The 16,672-nt window shown below is 48.1% G+C and overlaps 1 protein-coding gene across 2 annotated transcripts in view; it reads right to left on the bottom strand.

The window, feature by feature from the left end:
- The window catches only part of LOC121002964 (sulfotransferase 2B1-like), a 153,749-nt gene extending 138,400 nt beyond the window's left edge, over positions 1 to 15,349 (bottom strand). Inside the window, exon 1 of one of the 2 annotated variants that reach the window (XM_040434567.1) lies at positions 15,332 to 15,349. In XM_040434567.1, the coding sequence (XP_040290501.1) occupies positions 15,332 to 15,344 (13 nt within the window). In that variant the 5' untranslated portion in view covers positions 15,345 to 15,349. Of the gene's footprint in view, positions 1 to 1,879; positions 1,984 to 15,331 lie in introns of those variants that run through there. The other variant, XM_040434568.1, reaches the window with a different exon arrangement.
- Positions 15,350 to 16,672: the final 1,323 nt, after the last annotated feature.

Genomic DNA, 16,672 nt, shown 5'->3' with positions numbered 1-16,672 from the left:
TCAAGGAGGAATAACCCAGCCGCCCGCAGGACGCATCCCTGCGTTAGGCGGTCGGGAGGTGGTTAAAGGGATTTATCACTACTTAACAGCTGGTTCATACCTGAGCGTTTTACAGCGCGTTCCTACGCGCTGTAAAACGCTCAACAAGGAGAAACCAATGCTTCCCTATCGGCATGGTTCTCACCTGGGCGTTTTACAGTGCGTACAATGGCGCTGTAAAACGCCCGATGCCCCAAGAAGTTCAGGAGCTTCTTTGGGGCGTAGTGTCGCGCATTCCCGTACATAGACTTCTGGGAACGCGCGACACTGGGCGTTCGCTTGTCTCTGTATGCGCGATTGCAAACGCCCGTGCAATCGCACATACAGAGCGTACGTTCAGTACGCTCTGGTGTGAACCCAGCGTTAATAGGAAAATTTAGAATTCTGTAGTTTGGGAAAGCTTGATAACAACCTCTGTTGAGATGTAATTGAGGCCTGATACATATATTCTATATACACAAGTCCCCAAAGTTATGGGGGTCAGAATATGATGATGTAAAAAAAATGTTTATATTTCATTTTACACTATTTAGACATAAAAAACCTATACATATGTGGTATCGTTGTAATCGTACTGACCTAGAGAATGAAGGGCACAGGTCAGTTTTGCTGCAAATGGAACGCCGTGGGAGGAATTATTATTATTTTTTTTAATTCTAACCCATTTCGAATTTTTTTTCCTGCTTCCCACTACATTATATTCCACAATAAATGGTGGCATTAGAAAGTACAACTTGTTCTGCAAAAATTAAGCCCTCATACAGCTATGTGAACAGAAAAATAAAAAAATTATAACAGGCATGGTTCTCACCTGGGCGTTTTACAGCGCGTACAATGGCGCTGTAAAACGCCCGATGCCCCAAGAAGTTCAGGAGCTTCTTTGGGGCGTAGTGTCGCGCATTCCCGTACATAGACTTCTGGAACGTGCGACACTGGGCGTTCGCTTGTCTCTGTATGCGCGATTGCAAACGCCCGTACAATCGCACATACAGAGCGTACGTTCAGTACGCTCTGTATGTTCAGAACGTACGCTCTGTATGTGCGATTGTACGGGCGTTTGCAATCGCGCATACAGAGACAAGCGAACGCCCAGTGTCGCGCGTTCCCAGAAGTCTATGTACGGGAATGCGCGACCCTACGCCCCAAAGAAGCTCCTGAACTTCTTGGGGCATCGGGCGTTTTACAGAGCGTACGTTCAGTACTCAAGGAAGATAGAGAAAAAAATTAAAACGCAAAAAACAAAAACCCTCCGGTATCCTAAGGGTTAAACTGCTGATAGGCAGGGGTGCCAGGTGTTGGACCTCTGCTGATCAGATACTGATGACCTATCTTTAAGATAGGTCACAAATATATACTACTGTGCACAGCCCCTTTAAGTCTTTAATATAAGAGGGGAGTTTTAAGTCTTTCTTCTTCTTCTTCTTCTTCAGCGCAGTGTCTCCACCTTAGTCTTGATAGGGGCTTGTAAGGGGCACTTGTAAGGTATGCAGAAGGGTTTCTCTTCTGCCAGGGACTGACTCAGGAAACCCCAGCCCTGCTTGATATACTCAATACACCATAATGTAGTCATACGCTAACAGAGAAATGTACAATTTAATGTGAGGATAGGGAAAAACAATATTGGATTTCAGTAAGTTATAAGCTAGTAGTGCGTTAAGAAAATACAAATCCTGCAGTATACAATCCTCTCATGCTGAAAAACACTCAATAGGGATAAAATGTTCAGATAAGACAAATGGCACTAACAAAAAGTAAAAAGGTTAATGGTGGGATCACAATAAAATTATGGACTCTTGGAAATGACTGATCTTTTCAAATGCAGTTTAGAGCTTTTGCCTACCTTCTCCGAATCCCAAACGTGAAGGTCTTGCTCGTCACAGTTTTAGGTTTCAGTTCATTTCATAATTAGAATTAATTTGTGGGTGGTTAAAATGGATTGTTGGCATTATAACTTACAGGACACAGGCAGTTAATAATTTACCTTTATTTGAGAATTGTGGGTTACAGTTCAGAAACTCCCATCACCTTACTTGGCATGCATTTTAATACACATTGCAAAACCTGTAAACTTTGTTTTTAATAGAACATAAAATAATACACTTCACAATTATATTAGCACACTCTATTCTTTAAACTAAAGATGAACAAACTGGATTTTTTCAGGTGACGGATGAACCCAAACTTTTTCAAGTTCATTTCAGGTGAATCCAGTACGTATTTTACTGCAAATGTCAGCGGTAAAAAAGCACTAGGGAGTAAGAAGAACGATGCTTACATGATCCTGAGATAAAGTAGGAGGGGCTTGCCTTTATTGGCTCAGAGGCCAACAGCCTAGATGAGCCAATCAGTGTTTCAGTAGGCAGGAAGGTTCCCTAGCAGAATGAACAGAACGCCATTCTGTACTAGGCTGTGAATGAGGGTGCATGGGTCTATGTGTCTGTTAGAGAAACGATCTTAGGGAGTCAGAGACAGTAAAAAGTCAAAAAATCTTGCATTTTACTGCCAGGGATAGTGAAAGGAAAGGCTAGCATTACAAAAAAGAAGAATTGTGTGTGTGGAATACAGAAAGGAAGCGAACGCTGGTGCAGCTCAGCCCCATTCAAGTGATACCAAGCACAGCCGCTTTACAATGTATGTTCAACGGTCGGGTACACACACACACACAGGGGGGAAGATAGTGACCACTGCGCTCCACCCTCACCCCTGGCCCTGCCTACTTGCCTCGCAAGTCCTAATGACAGGGGACAACTGGACGGCAATCCCTATCTTGGCATAAGTGCTGGGAGGACAGACCAGACAAACAACAGAGAGTGAACGGACCTAGTCAATACTAGGAGAGCAACGAAGTACAAGTGGTAGGCAATTAAGAGTGCCGCATTTGTGTGAGGGGAGGCGGGGCGTTCACTATTTAAACCTGGCCCTCCTCCCCCCACTTGTCGGTTCGAACGATTTCGAATCGGCTAGTGGGTTGGTGCCAGAGAAGGGCATGCGTCACTGGAGGATCGGGGGATCGGCTGCGTCGAGCTCGTCGCTACGGTGATTAGGTAGGCAGGGTGGCTTGCACACCCGTCTCGCTATGTATAACATGTGGGGCTGCCGAGCGTGCCGCCGGTCCCCAGCTGCGCTGGAGACTGCCCGCACTCCCGATCGCTTCCGGCACCCCGAGACAGGCACCCCGATCCGCTCCAGGCCCTGCGCTAAGCACCCCCGCTCCCACATGCAGCGTCCCCCAGGCAGGCACCCCTCACCTGTGGCTCAGCAGCGACGGGTCACGACGTCCGCTCGCATACCCTGAGCATCGGTCACGCCGGCCGTCGGCTCCACGACGCAGCGTTATATATCTCACTCCCGTATCAGAACGTTCCGCCGTAGAGGAAAACGCCGTCCGCTCACACAGGGGTCTATTCATTAGCTGCAATCAGTAAGCGGAGGTCCAGCTGCAGGATCAGGGGACGGAAGCCGAAACCTATAGGCGATTAATACGCCGCGGCTTTCCCTGTACAAATAGTCGATAGCGGTGGGCACGGGATGCAATGTTCCACATGGCGGAGCGCAAATCCCTCACAGCCGATCCTGATGCACGTTCTCTTGGTAATTACAATTAGCGAGGCAGTGAAGGTGGACATGCTTATGTGACTTTCAGTCATGTCTAGGAATCCGCTGCAGAATAAACTCGTCTTCTTTACTGCGCCAAACTCAGGCAAGACAAGATAAGCAGATACTCAGACATGTGCACTGTATAACAAGTTATGATTTCAATGGTTAATTCTAACCTAGAAGGGAATCACTGGCTTGCTGCGCTCCAGCAGGTCCTGGCTTGAGAGAGGGCGGGGGATGGTCGACACCTACAGGCCCATACTGGTACTGCAGTCCAGGTGCAGGGCTCCTCTGCTCAGGCACAGTGGCTAGGTACTAAGGCAGGAGTATAAAAAAAAAAAAAAAAAAAAAAATTAAATAAAATTTGGAATATGTTCAAGGATCAAATATAAAGAGGGCTTCAAGGAGGGGGGCTGGCCACGTCACTTTGCGCACGCAGCCGGGCTGCCCGTAAGCCCATACGGTCAGTCAGGGGGTTGAATCGGGCGCAGTCACAATAATCCGGTGGTTAGCTAGGGAGCGGTGGCATGAGTGAAGTGTCGCCCAGCTGGCGTGCGCTCACTCACACGTCTGTCCTTGGTTATTCAGGTCCACGGGTGGTGGGCTAACTTACGATACTGTGGGGTTCGTGGCTGTCATGGCCGCCAGGTGAGTCAGGGGTGGTGCATGCGGGGGCCAACCCCCTCTTTTCTCCTGCATAGGCTTGGGGGACGGGGGATGGTGGAATATTATGTCCAGGCCTCTGGCGCATCTCTTACAGGGTGGCGCCTACAGTCGTGGCCTTTGGTGGGGGGAGAAAAAAATAAAATAAAATAAAATAATAATAATGGTATAGATAGGAATGTTGCTTTGCCAGGTCTGTCACGACTACAGACTCCTTATAAAGCCCTGCCACGACTGCAGGCATCAGTCTGTCACGACTACAGACCCGCTCTAAAGCCCTGCCACGACTGCAGGCAACAGTCTGTCACGACTACAGACCCGTTATAAAGCCCTGCCACGACTGCAGGCATCAGTCTGTCACGACTACAGACTCGTTATAAAGTCCTGCCACGACTGCAGGCATCAGTCTGTCACGACTACAGACCCGTTATAAAGCCCTGCCACGACTGCAGGCATCAGTCTGTCACGACTGCAGACTCGTTATAAAGTCCTGCCACGACTGCAGGCATCAGTCTGTCACGACTACAGACCCGCTCTAAAGCCCTGCCACGACTGCAGGCACAAATCCGTTACGACTACAGACTCATTATTAAGACCGGCCACGACTGCAGGCATTAGTCTCATGTCAACAGACTCATGAGGTAATACTACCACGTCTACAGGCGATGGTCCGTTACCGCTACTCTCGATGTAGGGTCCCCTCACGATTACAGGGGCTAGTCAGTCACATCCACAGACTCGGTCGCACTCCCGTTAACTACAGGCACTGGGTGGGCATCTACGGGTAGTTGTGTCACGACTACGCACGTGGGTCAGCCACGGCCTGGGAGGTCAGCCTTCACGGTCACAGGTAGGTCCAGTTAGGCTTCAGTCTCCCAGCGGGTTCCAGTCACAATAACCAGCCCCTAGGTGAGGTGGGGGGCACTCCCGCACCGGCGCACAATGCCAGGGAGCTGTGCGGCTCCTCACGCGGCACACGGTTCAAACCAGCGGGGGCCGGGGCCCACGGTAAAGGAAGGGCTCCCTCTGATCCGGTGCACATTGCCAGGGAGTGGCGCTGCTCCCCACGCGGTACGAGTGTCCAGCCGGCGGTGGGTCGGCCCTAGCTGAGGGGGGGGGGGCTCCCCCGCACTGGTGCATTCTGCCAGGGAGCAGCGTGAGCTCCCCACGTGGCTGGGGGGTAAGGCTCCTCATCTTCAATAAAGTCTGGCACGGGCCGCCGTGCCGTTAGGTAGGCAGGGATCTGGGGAAGGAGTACTAGGCTCGGGCAGGGGGAGCAGATCATAGGCGGTGGCTGGCTTCCTGCTGCCGGCCGTACATAAGGTTCCAAGGGGGTTATTTAGGCTCAGGATGTTAGTTAGTCCGTGCAGGTGATCTGCGTTATACCATGCTCTTCATGCTCGTACTCAGAGCTGTGCCCATACGAGAGCTGCTTAAGTGGTTGATAGAGAAAAAAAATATATATATATATATATATATAAATAAAAAATAAAAAATACATTTTTGAGTCTCTCACGCATGGCTTCTCCGTTTTAGGTTTACACATATGACTCCGCCATCTGAGTCTCTCACGCATGGCTTCTCCGTGTTAGTTTTACACATACGGATCTGCCATTAGAGTCTCTCACGCATGGCTTCTCCGTTTAGGTTCACACATATGTCTCCGCCATTAGTCTCTCACGCATGGCTTCTCCGTTTTAGGTTTACACATATGACTCCGCCATTAGAGTCTCTCACGCATGGCTTCTCCGTTTTAGGTTGGCACATATGACTCCGCCATTAGAATCTCTCACGCATGGCTGCTCCGTTTTAGGTTTACACATATGACTCCGCCATTAGAGTCTCTCACGCATGGCTTCTCCGTTTTAGGTTACACATATGACTCCGCCATTAGTCTCTCACGCATGGCTTCTCCGTTTAGGTTCACACATATGTCTCCGCCATTAGAGTCTCACGCATGGCTTCCCCGTTTTAGGTTACACATATGACTCCGCCATCTGAGTCTCTCACGCATGGCTTCTCCGTTTTAGGTTTACACATATGACTCCGCCATTAGAGTCTCTCACGCATGGCTTCCCCATTTTAGGTTACACATATGACTCCGCCATTAGAGTCTCTCACGCATGGCTTCTCAGTGTGAGTTTTACACATACGAGTCCGCCATTAGTCTCTCACGCCTGGCTTCTCCGTTTTAGGTTGGCACATATGACTCCGTCATTAGAATCTCTCACGCATGGCTGCTCCGTTTTAGGTTTACACATATGACTCCGCCATTAGAGTCTCTCACGCATGGCTTCTCCGTTTTAGGTTACACATATGACTCCGCCATTAGTCTCTCACGCATGGCTTCTCCGTTTAGGTTCACACATATGTCTCCGCCATTAGAGTCTCACGCATGGCTTCCCCGTTTTAGGTTACACATATGACTCCGCCATCTGAGTCTCTCACGCATGGCTTCTCCGTTTTAGTTTTACACATATAACTCCGCCATTAGTCTCTCACGCATGGCTCCGCCATTAGTCTCTCACGCATGGCTTCTCCGCTTTAGGTTTACACACAGGACTCCGCCATTAGAGTCTCTCACGCATGGAGATTAAAAAAAAAAAAATTTCCTCACCAGGCCCAGCTGCGCTGGGACAAGTCTCCCATCTCACCATAGCTAAGAGACTGATGGCCAATTCCTTGGCCAGTAATACTCTGAGGGCTTACAAGACAGCTTGGCGCCTGTTTCAGAGATATGAGAACACCTACCCGGCCGCTGGCCGGGGGCCTATCACTCACCTATTGGGCTTTGTCAGGGTTTTTGCCACTCTCAATTAAACCTGTCCTATAGCATTGTTAACTATACATGGCAGGTATTCAGCACCATTGGTACAGGCTACATCCGGACCTACCGTCACTCTTCTCCGCCCACCCGATCAAAGCGGCGTTGAAGGGTTTGCGCAAGATGTCTGTTGTGAAACGAAATGGGCGTCAGCCATTTACCGGTAGCTTGTTCAGGCCGTGACAGGCAAACTGCAGGGGCAAACCGTTCGGGCAACAGGTTAGCGCTCTGGTAGAAACAGCCTTGTACCTGGCCTTCCATGGATTCCTCAGGTCAGGCGAGCTCATGGGCACCAATACGCTGGCTGGGTGCCTGCGGAAAGGTCAGCTCATCCGGCGCGGGTCCATCTATGTCCTCACCTTGGCCTCGTCCAAGACGTCACGGCCGGGGCAACCAGTGGCGGTCAGATACTTTCCCACGGACAGCAGATGGTGTCCGGTGCAGGCCTTGGAGGCTTGGCTGTGTAGTATTTAGTCCAAGCGGCATGTTCTCCCGTACTCGAACTAGGCAATGCCCGGCTAACCACCGCAGCCTTTCTTACGTACATTCAGGTTAGTTGACAGGTTCAGGGGTCGGTCCTCGCTGGATCACAGGACATTCCTTCCGCATGGGCGCGGCAGCGGCGGCGTCCATGCATAAGGTGCCAGTACATGTCATCAAACAGTTGGGTCATCGCAGTTCCGCGTGTTCCATGCGTAATATCCCGGATCCTTATACGAAATATCATTGGCTTTCGAGTTTTGGTCTGTAGTTTCTGTTATCAAGTTTTCTAACTCCTATGCATGGTTCTTTTGGCCCCTTTAGGCTACCCTTCGATAAGCAGTTCCGGCATAACTCTGCTGCTTCTAGGTTGGGGGGGTGGAGTATAGGCTTAGGTAGGGTACCCTCTCAGCATGAGCCGATCCGAGCACAAGTGGTAGGCAATTAAGAGTGCCGCATTTGTGTGAGGGGAGGCGGGGCGTTCACTATTTAAACCTGGTCCTCCTCCCCCCACTTGTCGGTTCGAACGATTTCAACCCACCCAGGAGCACTCCCTTCTTTCAGGTCTCATCATTGGGGTAGCCCCCTTTAGGCTACCCTTCGATAAGCAGTTCCGGCATAACTCTGCTGCTTCTAGGTTGGGGGGGGTGGAGTATAGGCTTAGGTAGGGTACCCTCTCAGCATGAGCCGATCCGAGCACAAATGGAGAAAGCAAAGAATAGTCAGGAGAAGCCGGGTTCATAAATACCAGGAGCGTCGTGAAGTACCAAAAGAGTCAGCATAGGATCGTCAGGAGATAGCCGGGGTTTGAATACCAGGAGAGCAGCGCAGTACAGAAGGAGCAGGCAGAGGATCGTCAGGAGATACACAGAGGGTAAGTATGCCAGGTATGCAAAATCACAACAGAACCTAAATAACAGGTAACCTGTGGCCAGCAGGCTGCCTGTTTAAATACTGAGTAGCAGGGATCATGTGACGTGGCCAGCGTCACATGACTCGCCCTGCTGTTCATGGCTGAGCACCGAGTGCCCAGCTCGGTGCTCAGGCTTAATCAGGTTGCTGGGGGAACCGAGGACGCCGGCCACGCTGAAAAAACGTGCGCGGCTGGGTCCCCCCCATCACCTAGGAGACGAGGACGCTGCACGCGTCCTTGCTCCTGTGCAGAGGCGGGGCACCGTCGGCGCTGTGGAGAGTCAGTGCGTCCGCGGCGCCCCGTAACAGTACCCCTCCCCTTATGCAGGGCCACAGGACCCAAGACTTCAGGCGATAGCTACCAAGGATGGCCAGCATGAAATTTTCGAACCAGTCTAGGGGCATGAACCTCCCTAGCTGGTACCCAAGACCTTTCCTCGGGTCCATAGCTCTTCCAGTGGACCAGGTACTGTAAAGAATTGCACCCTCTTCTGACATCCACAATCTTAGACACCACATACTCTACAGAATCATTAACAAGAATCGGCGGAGGCGCGGATTGCGATGGTACGACAGGTTCAATATATTTTTTAAGTAGGGATTTATGAAACACAACCTAAACGATACCGGGTTAATCACTTTCGTAATTTTATACGGCCCTATAAAACGAGGAGCAAATTTTCTAGAAGCTACCTTCAGTGAGAGATTCTTGGAGGACAACCACACCTTATCCCCAACCTGAAAGTTCACCCCCTTAGAACGTCTTCTTTTGGCCTAGACGTTCTGAGTATTTTGAGCCTTTTCTATGTTTGATTGAACCCGAGCCCAAACTGTGCACAGTTCAGAGACCTTATCCGCCTCGGGGTTAGAGGAGGAGACGAATGACCCAGAATAACAGCTATGGAGCGAGGCGCAGACATAGCAGGGTGCACATTGACTTGGGGGGAAGATCTCAGACTAGGAAGGGGTTAAGGTCAGGAAGATTGCTGGGGGGAGGAGTAGAATTTTCGCGGGCAGTATATAGGGTTTGGGGGAGTGGTTTGTGAGGCAGTCGTCAGTGCAAGGCAGAGTGTTTCCCGCCCTCCCGCCCTTATTTGGTAGATTGAGGTAAGTGTGGTAGGTGGAATTGGGGGCTGATTGATATGAGATCCTGGGGGAGCAATACAATGGTTTAAGAGATGCAGGACATGTTGGAGCCTGTATCTCATGTGGTTTGTGAATGCCGAGGATGGGGCTCCTGTTTGGGCTAAAAGGTCTACAGGAGGAGATACTTGGATACTTCAAGGATTTGGTGCCCTTGGGTCGGTGAGTGCGGCCAAGGGTAATTTTGAAGTATAAGGAGAGATGGTTACGGAAGATACCGCTTGTTTGGGTTGCCCTCCAGGATCCTTGTTACGGTACAGTGGCTCATAATGTTGAAGGATGTATTAAAGTGCTTGTTGTTATTATTTTATTTGTGTGTATAATAAAGTTGGCCGTAATGGTCATTTTAGCAAGCAAGAAGGTGTCAGTGTGGTTATTGGTAAGGAATGGGGCTTAGTGAGGCTAGCCGGAGGAAGATTCTTCCATCCTTGTAAGTCATTAAAACGAGGATGAAAACCATAGTTACAACAGAACGGGGAGACATCAGCAGAAGAATTAACATGGTTATGCAGAGCAAATTCGGCCAACGGAAGATATTTAACCCATATTTGCTGGTCATCAGCAACATATGACCTAAGGAATTGTTCCATAGGCGTTCAGTCTGCCTATTACTCTCACCATAGTAGGCGGACGAAAAAGACTATGAAATCTGACATTTATGACAGAAGGCTCTCCAAAACTTGGACACAAACTGCACACCCCTGTCAGATACAATATTCTCTGGAATACCATGTAAACGTACAATCTGTTTCACAAATATAGACACCAGGATTTTAGCATTCGGGAGTTTAGACAGGGGAATAAAATGAACCATCTTGGTAAACCTATCGACCACTACCCAAACCACAGTCTTACCCTCCGCAGGCAGCAGGTCAGTGATAAAGTCCATCGAGATATGGGACCAGGGTATACTGGGAATGGCCAGGGGTCGTAGGTCACCAGCAGGACGAGTCCTAGGTGTCTTAGACCTGGCACAAACCTCGCAGGCGACAGAACTTGACATCCCTAGCTAGAGTGGACCACCAATATGATCTAGAAACCAGCTCCTTAGTGCCCTCAATACCAGGATGTCCACAAAAGGCAGAATCATGACACTCACCCAACAGCCGGAGACAAAACTGTACGGGAACAAACAACTTATCTGTTGGAGTAGGTGACGGGGCCAGATGTTGTTCAGCCTTAATGAGAGCCGTGATATCCTGGGTCAAGGCTGCTACAAAGATATTAGCTGGTAGAATGGATTCAGGTGGTGCATCTGTAGGCTGAAACGCACGGAAGCTGGGGGGATTCAACCTCTTAGCAGACTTGAGGAACATTAGGTTCTTATGGTTAGTGACAACAGTGACAGAATGTTTTGCCCCTTCCAGAAAATGCCTCAACTCCTCAAACGCCCATTTAATGGCCAGCAATTCCCGATTCCCTATGTCATAGTTTCTCTTGGTGGGGGAACATTTTCTGGAAAAGAAGGCACAGGGTCCCAGGTTAGTAAGGTTAGCAGGACCTTGTGAGAGGACCGCTCCTGCCCCGTCCTCGGACGCATCCACCTCCACAATAAAAGGTTTCTCCTGATCTGGCTGGATCAGAATGGGAGCGCTACTAAATGCCTTCTTTAGGGTTTCAAATGAAGTTACAGCCTCAGTAGACCAATCCTCCAAATTCACCCCTTTCTTAGTGAGGTCGGTCAACGGTCTAGCAATTACCGAAAAATTCTTTATGATTTTACGGTAGTAATTGGCAAACCCTAGGAAACGTTGTAAGGCCTTTAAGGATGAAGGCCTTACCCATTCCTTAATTGCTAGTACCTTACTAGGATCTATTTTGAAGGCGTGAAAAGTCAGAACGTGACCTAGAAATAGTATTTCCTGTACTCCAAAGACACATTTCTCTTGCTTAGCGGATAACTGATTTCCCCTCAAATCCTCCAACACTTGCCTAACATGAAACACCTGAGATTCGAAATCAGGGGAAAACATCAAAATGTCTTCAAGGTAGACAATGACAAATTTACCCAAGAACTCCCTGAGAATATCGTTCATGAAGTTTTGGAACACAGCTGGGGCATTGCTGAGTCCAAAAGGCATAACCAGATATTTAAAGTGTCCAGCCAGAGTATTGAATGCTGTCTTCCATTCGTCTCCCTGCTTGATTCGGATAATGTTATATGCCCCTTTCAGGTCAATTTTAGAAAACCAGGTTGCCCCAGTACCTGGTTAAATAAATCTGGAATTAATGGGAGGGAGTATCTATTCCGTATAGTGATCTTATTTAATTTCCGGTAATCGATGCAAGGTCTGAGACCACCATCCTTCTTCTTAACAAAGAAAACCCCGCCCCCCATCGGAGAGACAGAGGGTCTAATGTGCCCCTTACTGAGGCTTTCCTTAATATAATCCTCCATAGCCTTGCATTCGGGCTTAGAAAGATTATAAATATGCCCCTTAGGAAACCTGGCACCCTCTACTAATTCTATGGCGTAATCATAAGGTCTATGGGGTGGTAGAGCCTCCGGGGACGATGATGAGAACACATCTGTATATTCCTTACTGTGGGCAATGTATCACATTCTACTGAGACCCCAACCTGTACCACAGACAAGCACGAGTCACACGTAGGTCCCCATTTCACCAACTCCCCTCTGGTCCAATCTATAGTGGGTTTGTGTAATTGGAGCCAAGGCAACCCCAGTACGACCTCGACCGGTAAGTTCTCCAGGACTAACAGGGAGCATTTCTCAGAGTGACACACACCCACAATTAAAGAAATCTCTGAGGTACACGACCTCACCATACCACCCACCAGGCGAATGGCATCAATAGCCATGATGTGGATAGGCGTAGGTAGAACAACAATTGGAATTCCCAGTCTTATAGCGTATTCAGAATCAATAAAGCTGGCCGCTGAGCCAGAGTCAATAAAGGCCTTACCGGACAACTTATTTACACCCAGAGATATCGTTATAGGTACTAAAGGCTTACATTTCATAATATTAGGGTGTACCTGGTCTTTAGGTTGCCTTTCCTTGGGAGATTTGATGGAGAGGATCTTCTTAGGACACTGGTTTATCCAATGGTCAGGATCTCCGCAGTAAAAACACACTCCACGTCTGCGGCGCAGATTCCCTCGGGTCATGCCGACCTGCATGGGTTCTTCGGAAGAGACCTCTGCTTCGTTCCTGGGACAGATCTCAGGCTGGACCACCGTCTGAGAAGAGAACTGTCGTTCCTGTCGTCTCGCTCTAACCCGTCGGTCGAGTCGAACAACTAGGGTCATCATCTCCTCTAGAGTTTCTGGAAGCTGATAACTCACTATTAGGTCTTTCAGGTTATCAGACAGACCTGACCTGAACTGACTCTCAAGGGCTGGTTCATTCCACCCTGAGGGAACACACCACCTTCTAAATTGGGTGCAATAACCTTCCGCAGGTTGATCGCCCTGAACCAGTGCCTAAAGAGCGGTCTCGGCTACCAGTGCCCTGTCTGGTTCATCATATGCAAAATAGTTGTGGAGCCCCATTTATGGGTCTACAACACAGTGAAATCCAGATATCACTCAAAGGAAGGAAAACCAAGCAAAGGGGTTTTGTTTGGTTTATCATACAGGGTACCCAGGGCCTGAAAAAAACCCTCTACAGATGCTAAACAACTGGCGTCAGCTGGTAAGAAGAACGCCCACTCCTGAGGATCACCCTGTAATCGGGAAATGACAATGCCCAAGCGTTGACTCTCAGAGCCGGAGGACAAGGGGCGCAGACGGAAATAAAGTTTACAATTATCCTTAAAGGAAAGAAACTTCCTCCGGTCTCCAGAGAAGGGTTCAGGAAGCTTAATCTGCGGCTCTCAATGCGGACTGGAGGCATGAGGAGTGGAAGAACCTTGTCCTAACTCAAAAGAACGGAGTTTCTCCCCTAGCTCCTGCACTATCTGCATCAAGTTAGAAACGTGATCTGTCAGGGTCACCAGAGGATTCATGATTCAGTGGTTAGGTAGGGCCTGTATTCTGTAACGGTCGCGTACACACACACACACAGGGGGGAGGATAGTGACCACTGTGCTCCACCCTCACCCCTGACCCTGCCTACTTGCCTCCCAAGTCCTATTGACAGGACAACTGGACGGCAATCCCTATCTTAGAATAAGTGTAGGGAGGACAGACCAGACAAACAACAGAGAGTGAACGGACCGAGTCAATACCAGGAGAGCAACGAAGTACAAATGGAGCAAGCAAAGAATAGTCAGGAGAAGTCGGGGTCATAAATACCAGGAGTGTCATGAAGTACCAAAGGAGTCAGCATAGGATCGTCAGGAGATAGCCGGGGTCTGAATACCAGGAGAGCAGCGCAGTACAGAAGGAGCAGGCAGAGGATCGTCAGGAGATACACAGAGGGTAAGTATGCCAGGTATGCAAAATCACAACAGAACCTAAATAACAGGTAGCCTGTGCTTGATACAGAGAAGGCCGCATTGGTGCTCTCTCAAATAGCTGACCGGCGGGGGTCTCATGTGACGGACCCCCACCAATCAGATACTGATGACCTATCCCAGCAGCACTGTTTAGTAGGCACTAGTCTTTGGGGCACTGGATTGCTGTCAATATTCCTGGTAAGCACTGAATGGCTGGCACTGTTCTTCAGCATGTTCTTCAGGGGGCTCTGTTGTGGATGCTATTCCTAGGGGCCCTGTATGACACTATTCTTATAAGCACTAATTGTGTGGCACTTTCAAATAGCCACAAATAGCCACAGTACAGAATGCTTCCTTGCTGTCACACCATTTATATGAAGCTAATGGTAATAATATATATAAATAAAAGTGTATAGTATATTGACCGACGAATACAAAAATATTTATTTCAGGTCCAGATTAATGTGTATTGGCAAAGTATGGGAGAAGAACAATTCAATATAGTGCACTATGTATACCGTAGCCATACCTTTGTTAGCCAATTATGGAACCTGTACTCGGCTATCTTCGGAACTCCCATAAAAATGAATGAGCAGCTGTGTGCATGCCCATCCAAACGCTCTGTTAATTTCTGGGGGTTCCACAGAGTATAGGGTTCCCATTCTCATTATTGGTTGAGGACCCCTATCAATCTAATGGCTATAGCTTCACATAACCAGAATACCCCTTTAATAATGTTGGATTATTACTGTGGGGGCTTAAGTGGAATCTGCACAGTAATAAGTCCTAGTAAAATTCCAATTGGCCTTTTGTGCAGACTCCACTTAGGCCCCCCCACAGTAATAATATTAAGCCATTCCTATTTAGACTCCATGCCCCCAGCCAGCCCCACTGGGAATTTAATTTGTACTACTCTCAGTTGGGCTGAATGGGATTCAGGAATGGAATTCCTTTCTGACCCCTGCAATAGTACGTCACCGGAGCGCAAGAAGTGTATGTTAAGAATCATCCGCTGATCCCATGCTATACATGGCAGGGGTGTGTGGGGCATGGTTCTATAAATAGGGAGCGTTTCTGCAGGTTAGGGGGTGCAATACTTGGCTTTCCCTGGGAGCCGGCAATGCACACTAAGCCACTGTGTGAGCCTAAAGGGAACATAAGCAGTGTGGGAGGTACTAAAAGCAATGCTATAGACATGTGGGCTCAAAATGGTAGTACAGCAAAATGCAGTAAAGATTATCAGCTCATCACCAGTCCAGGTCTGCGGACATACAGTACGTGTTCATAGGGCTTTGTTCTGATGAAAGGAAACAGGAGACACCAAGTCAATGTTGATAGAAGTCCATCAGCACCAATAAACTTTAAAACCAAGAGGGATATACATGAAATATTGTAGGCCATGTGTCTAGCATTAAAATGTCGCTGGTGCATGCACATTTTGTGAATTTTCCCCCCTGCACCACCCTATGCCCCTTTCAAAAGTGTGCTGGGATTAAGGCCAAGTTTACAGATTAGGTCAAGTCTCATTTATCTTCTGCGACATTCACAAAACACGTGCAAATGTTGCAGTGGCTAAAACCACATCTCACTTGCACCAAATTCATTATTACTGTGTGCCATTTCATAAATTAGTTGCACCTACACAAACCAAAGGCAGACCAAAACTGAAAACCCAAAAAACAATCCAAACAATCCACCAATGAGGTTAAAACAGTGGGTTCACATTCAAATAAAAAGTCCTGGCTTTTACATTTTAAACATAGTGAAACCTCCGAATATAAAACCATAAGGGGACGTTTACTAGTCTGTTTAACCACTTAGGCCTCATGCACACGACCGTTGTTGTGTTCCGTTCCGCAAAATGGGGTTCTGTTGTTCCGTGATCCGTTTCCGTTTTTGTTTCCGTGTGTCTTCCTTTATTTTTGGAGGATCACCAGACATGAAGGAAAGTAAAAAAAAGTCTAAGTCAAGTTTGCCATGCAAATGATAGGAAAAAACGGACGCGGACGCGCAGACGACAATCTTGTGTGCCTCCGCGTTTTTTCACGGTCCTATTGACTTGAACGGGTCCGCGAACCGTTTTCCGTGAAAAAAATAGGACAGGTTATATTTTTTTGACAGACTGGAACCACGGATCACGGACGCGGATGACAAATGGTGCATTAGCCGAGTTTTCAACGGACCCATTGAAAGTCAATGGGTCCGCAGAAAATCACAAAAAACGGAACAACGGACACGGAATAAAACAACGGTCGTGTGCATGAGGCCTTAAAGATTGGATACATTTGTGTTTTTCTAATTATTTTTTTTTGATCCCTATATTCCAATAGCCATAACTTTTAAACATTTTCAGTCACATAGTCTTATGAGGGCTTATTTTTGCAGGACACAATGTATATTTTAACCCCTTAGGGACCGGGCTCATTTTCACCTTAAGGACCAAGTCATTTTTAGCAAATCTGACCAGTGTCACTTTATGTGGTGATAACTTTAAAAAGCTTTGACTTATCCAGGCCATTCTGAGACAGTTTTTTCGTCACATATTGTACTTCATGACACTGGTAATATGAAGTAAAAAAAAAATCATCTTTATTTATAAAAAAATACCAAATTT

This window comes from Bufo bufo, chromosome 1 (genome assembly GCF_905171765.1).
Source record: "Bufo bufo chromosome 1, aBufBuf1.1, whole genome shotgun sequence".
In the NCBI taxonomy this organism is placed as follows: Eukaryota; Metazoa; Chordata; class Amphibia; order Anura; family Bufonidae; genus Bufo; species Bufo bufo.
The sequence above is the reverse complement of the archived record's forward strand: the minus strand, read 5'-3'. Positions and strand labels throughout refer to the sequence as shown.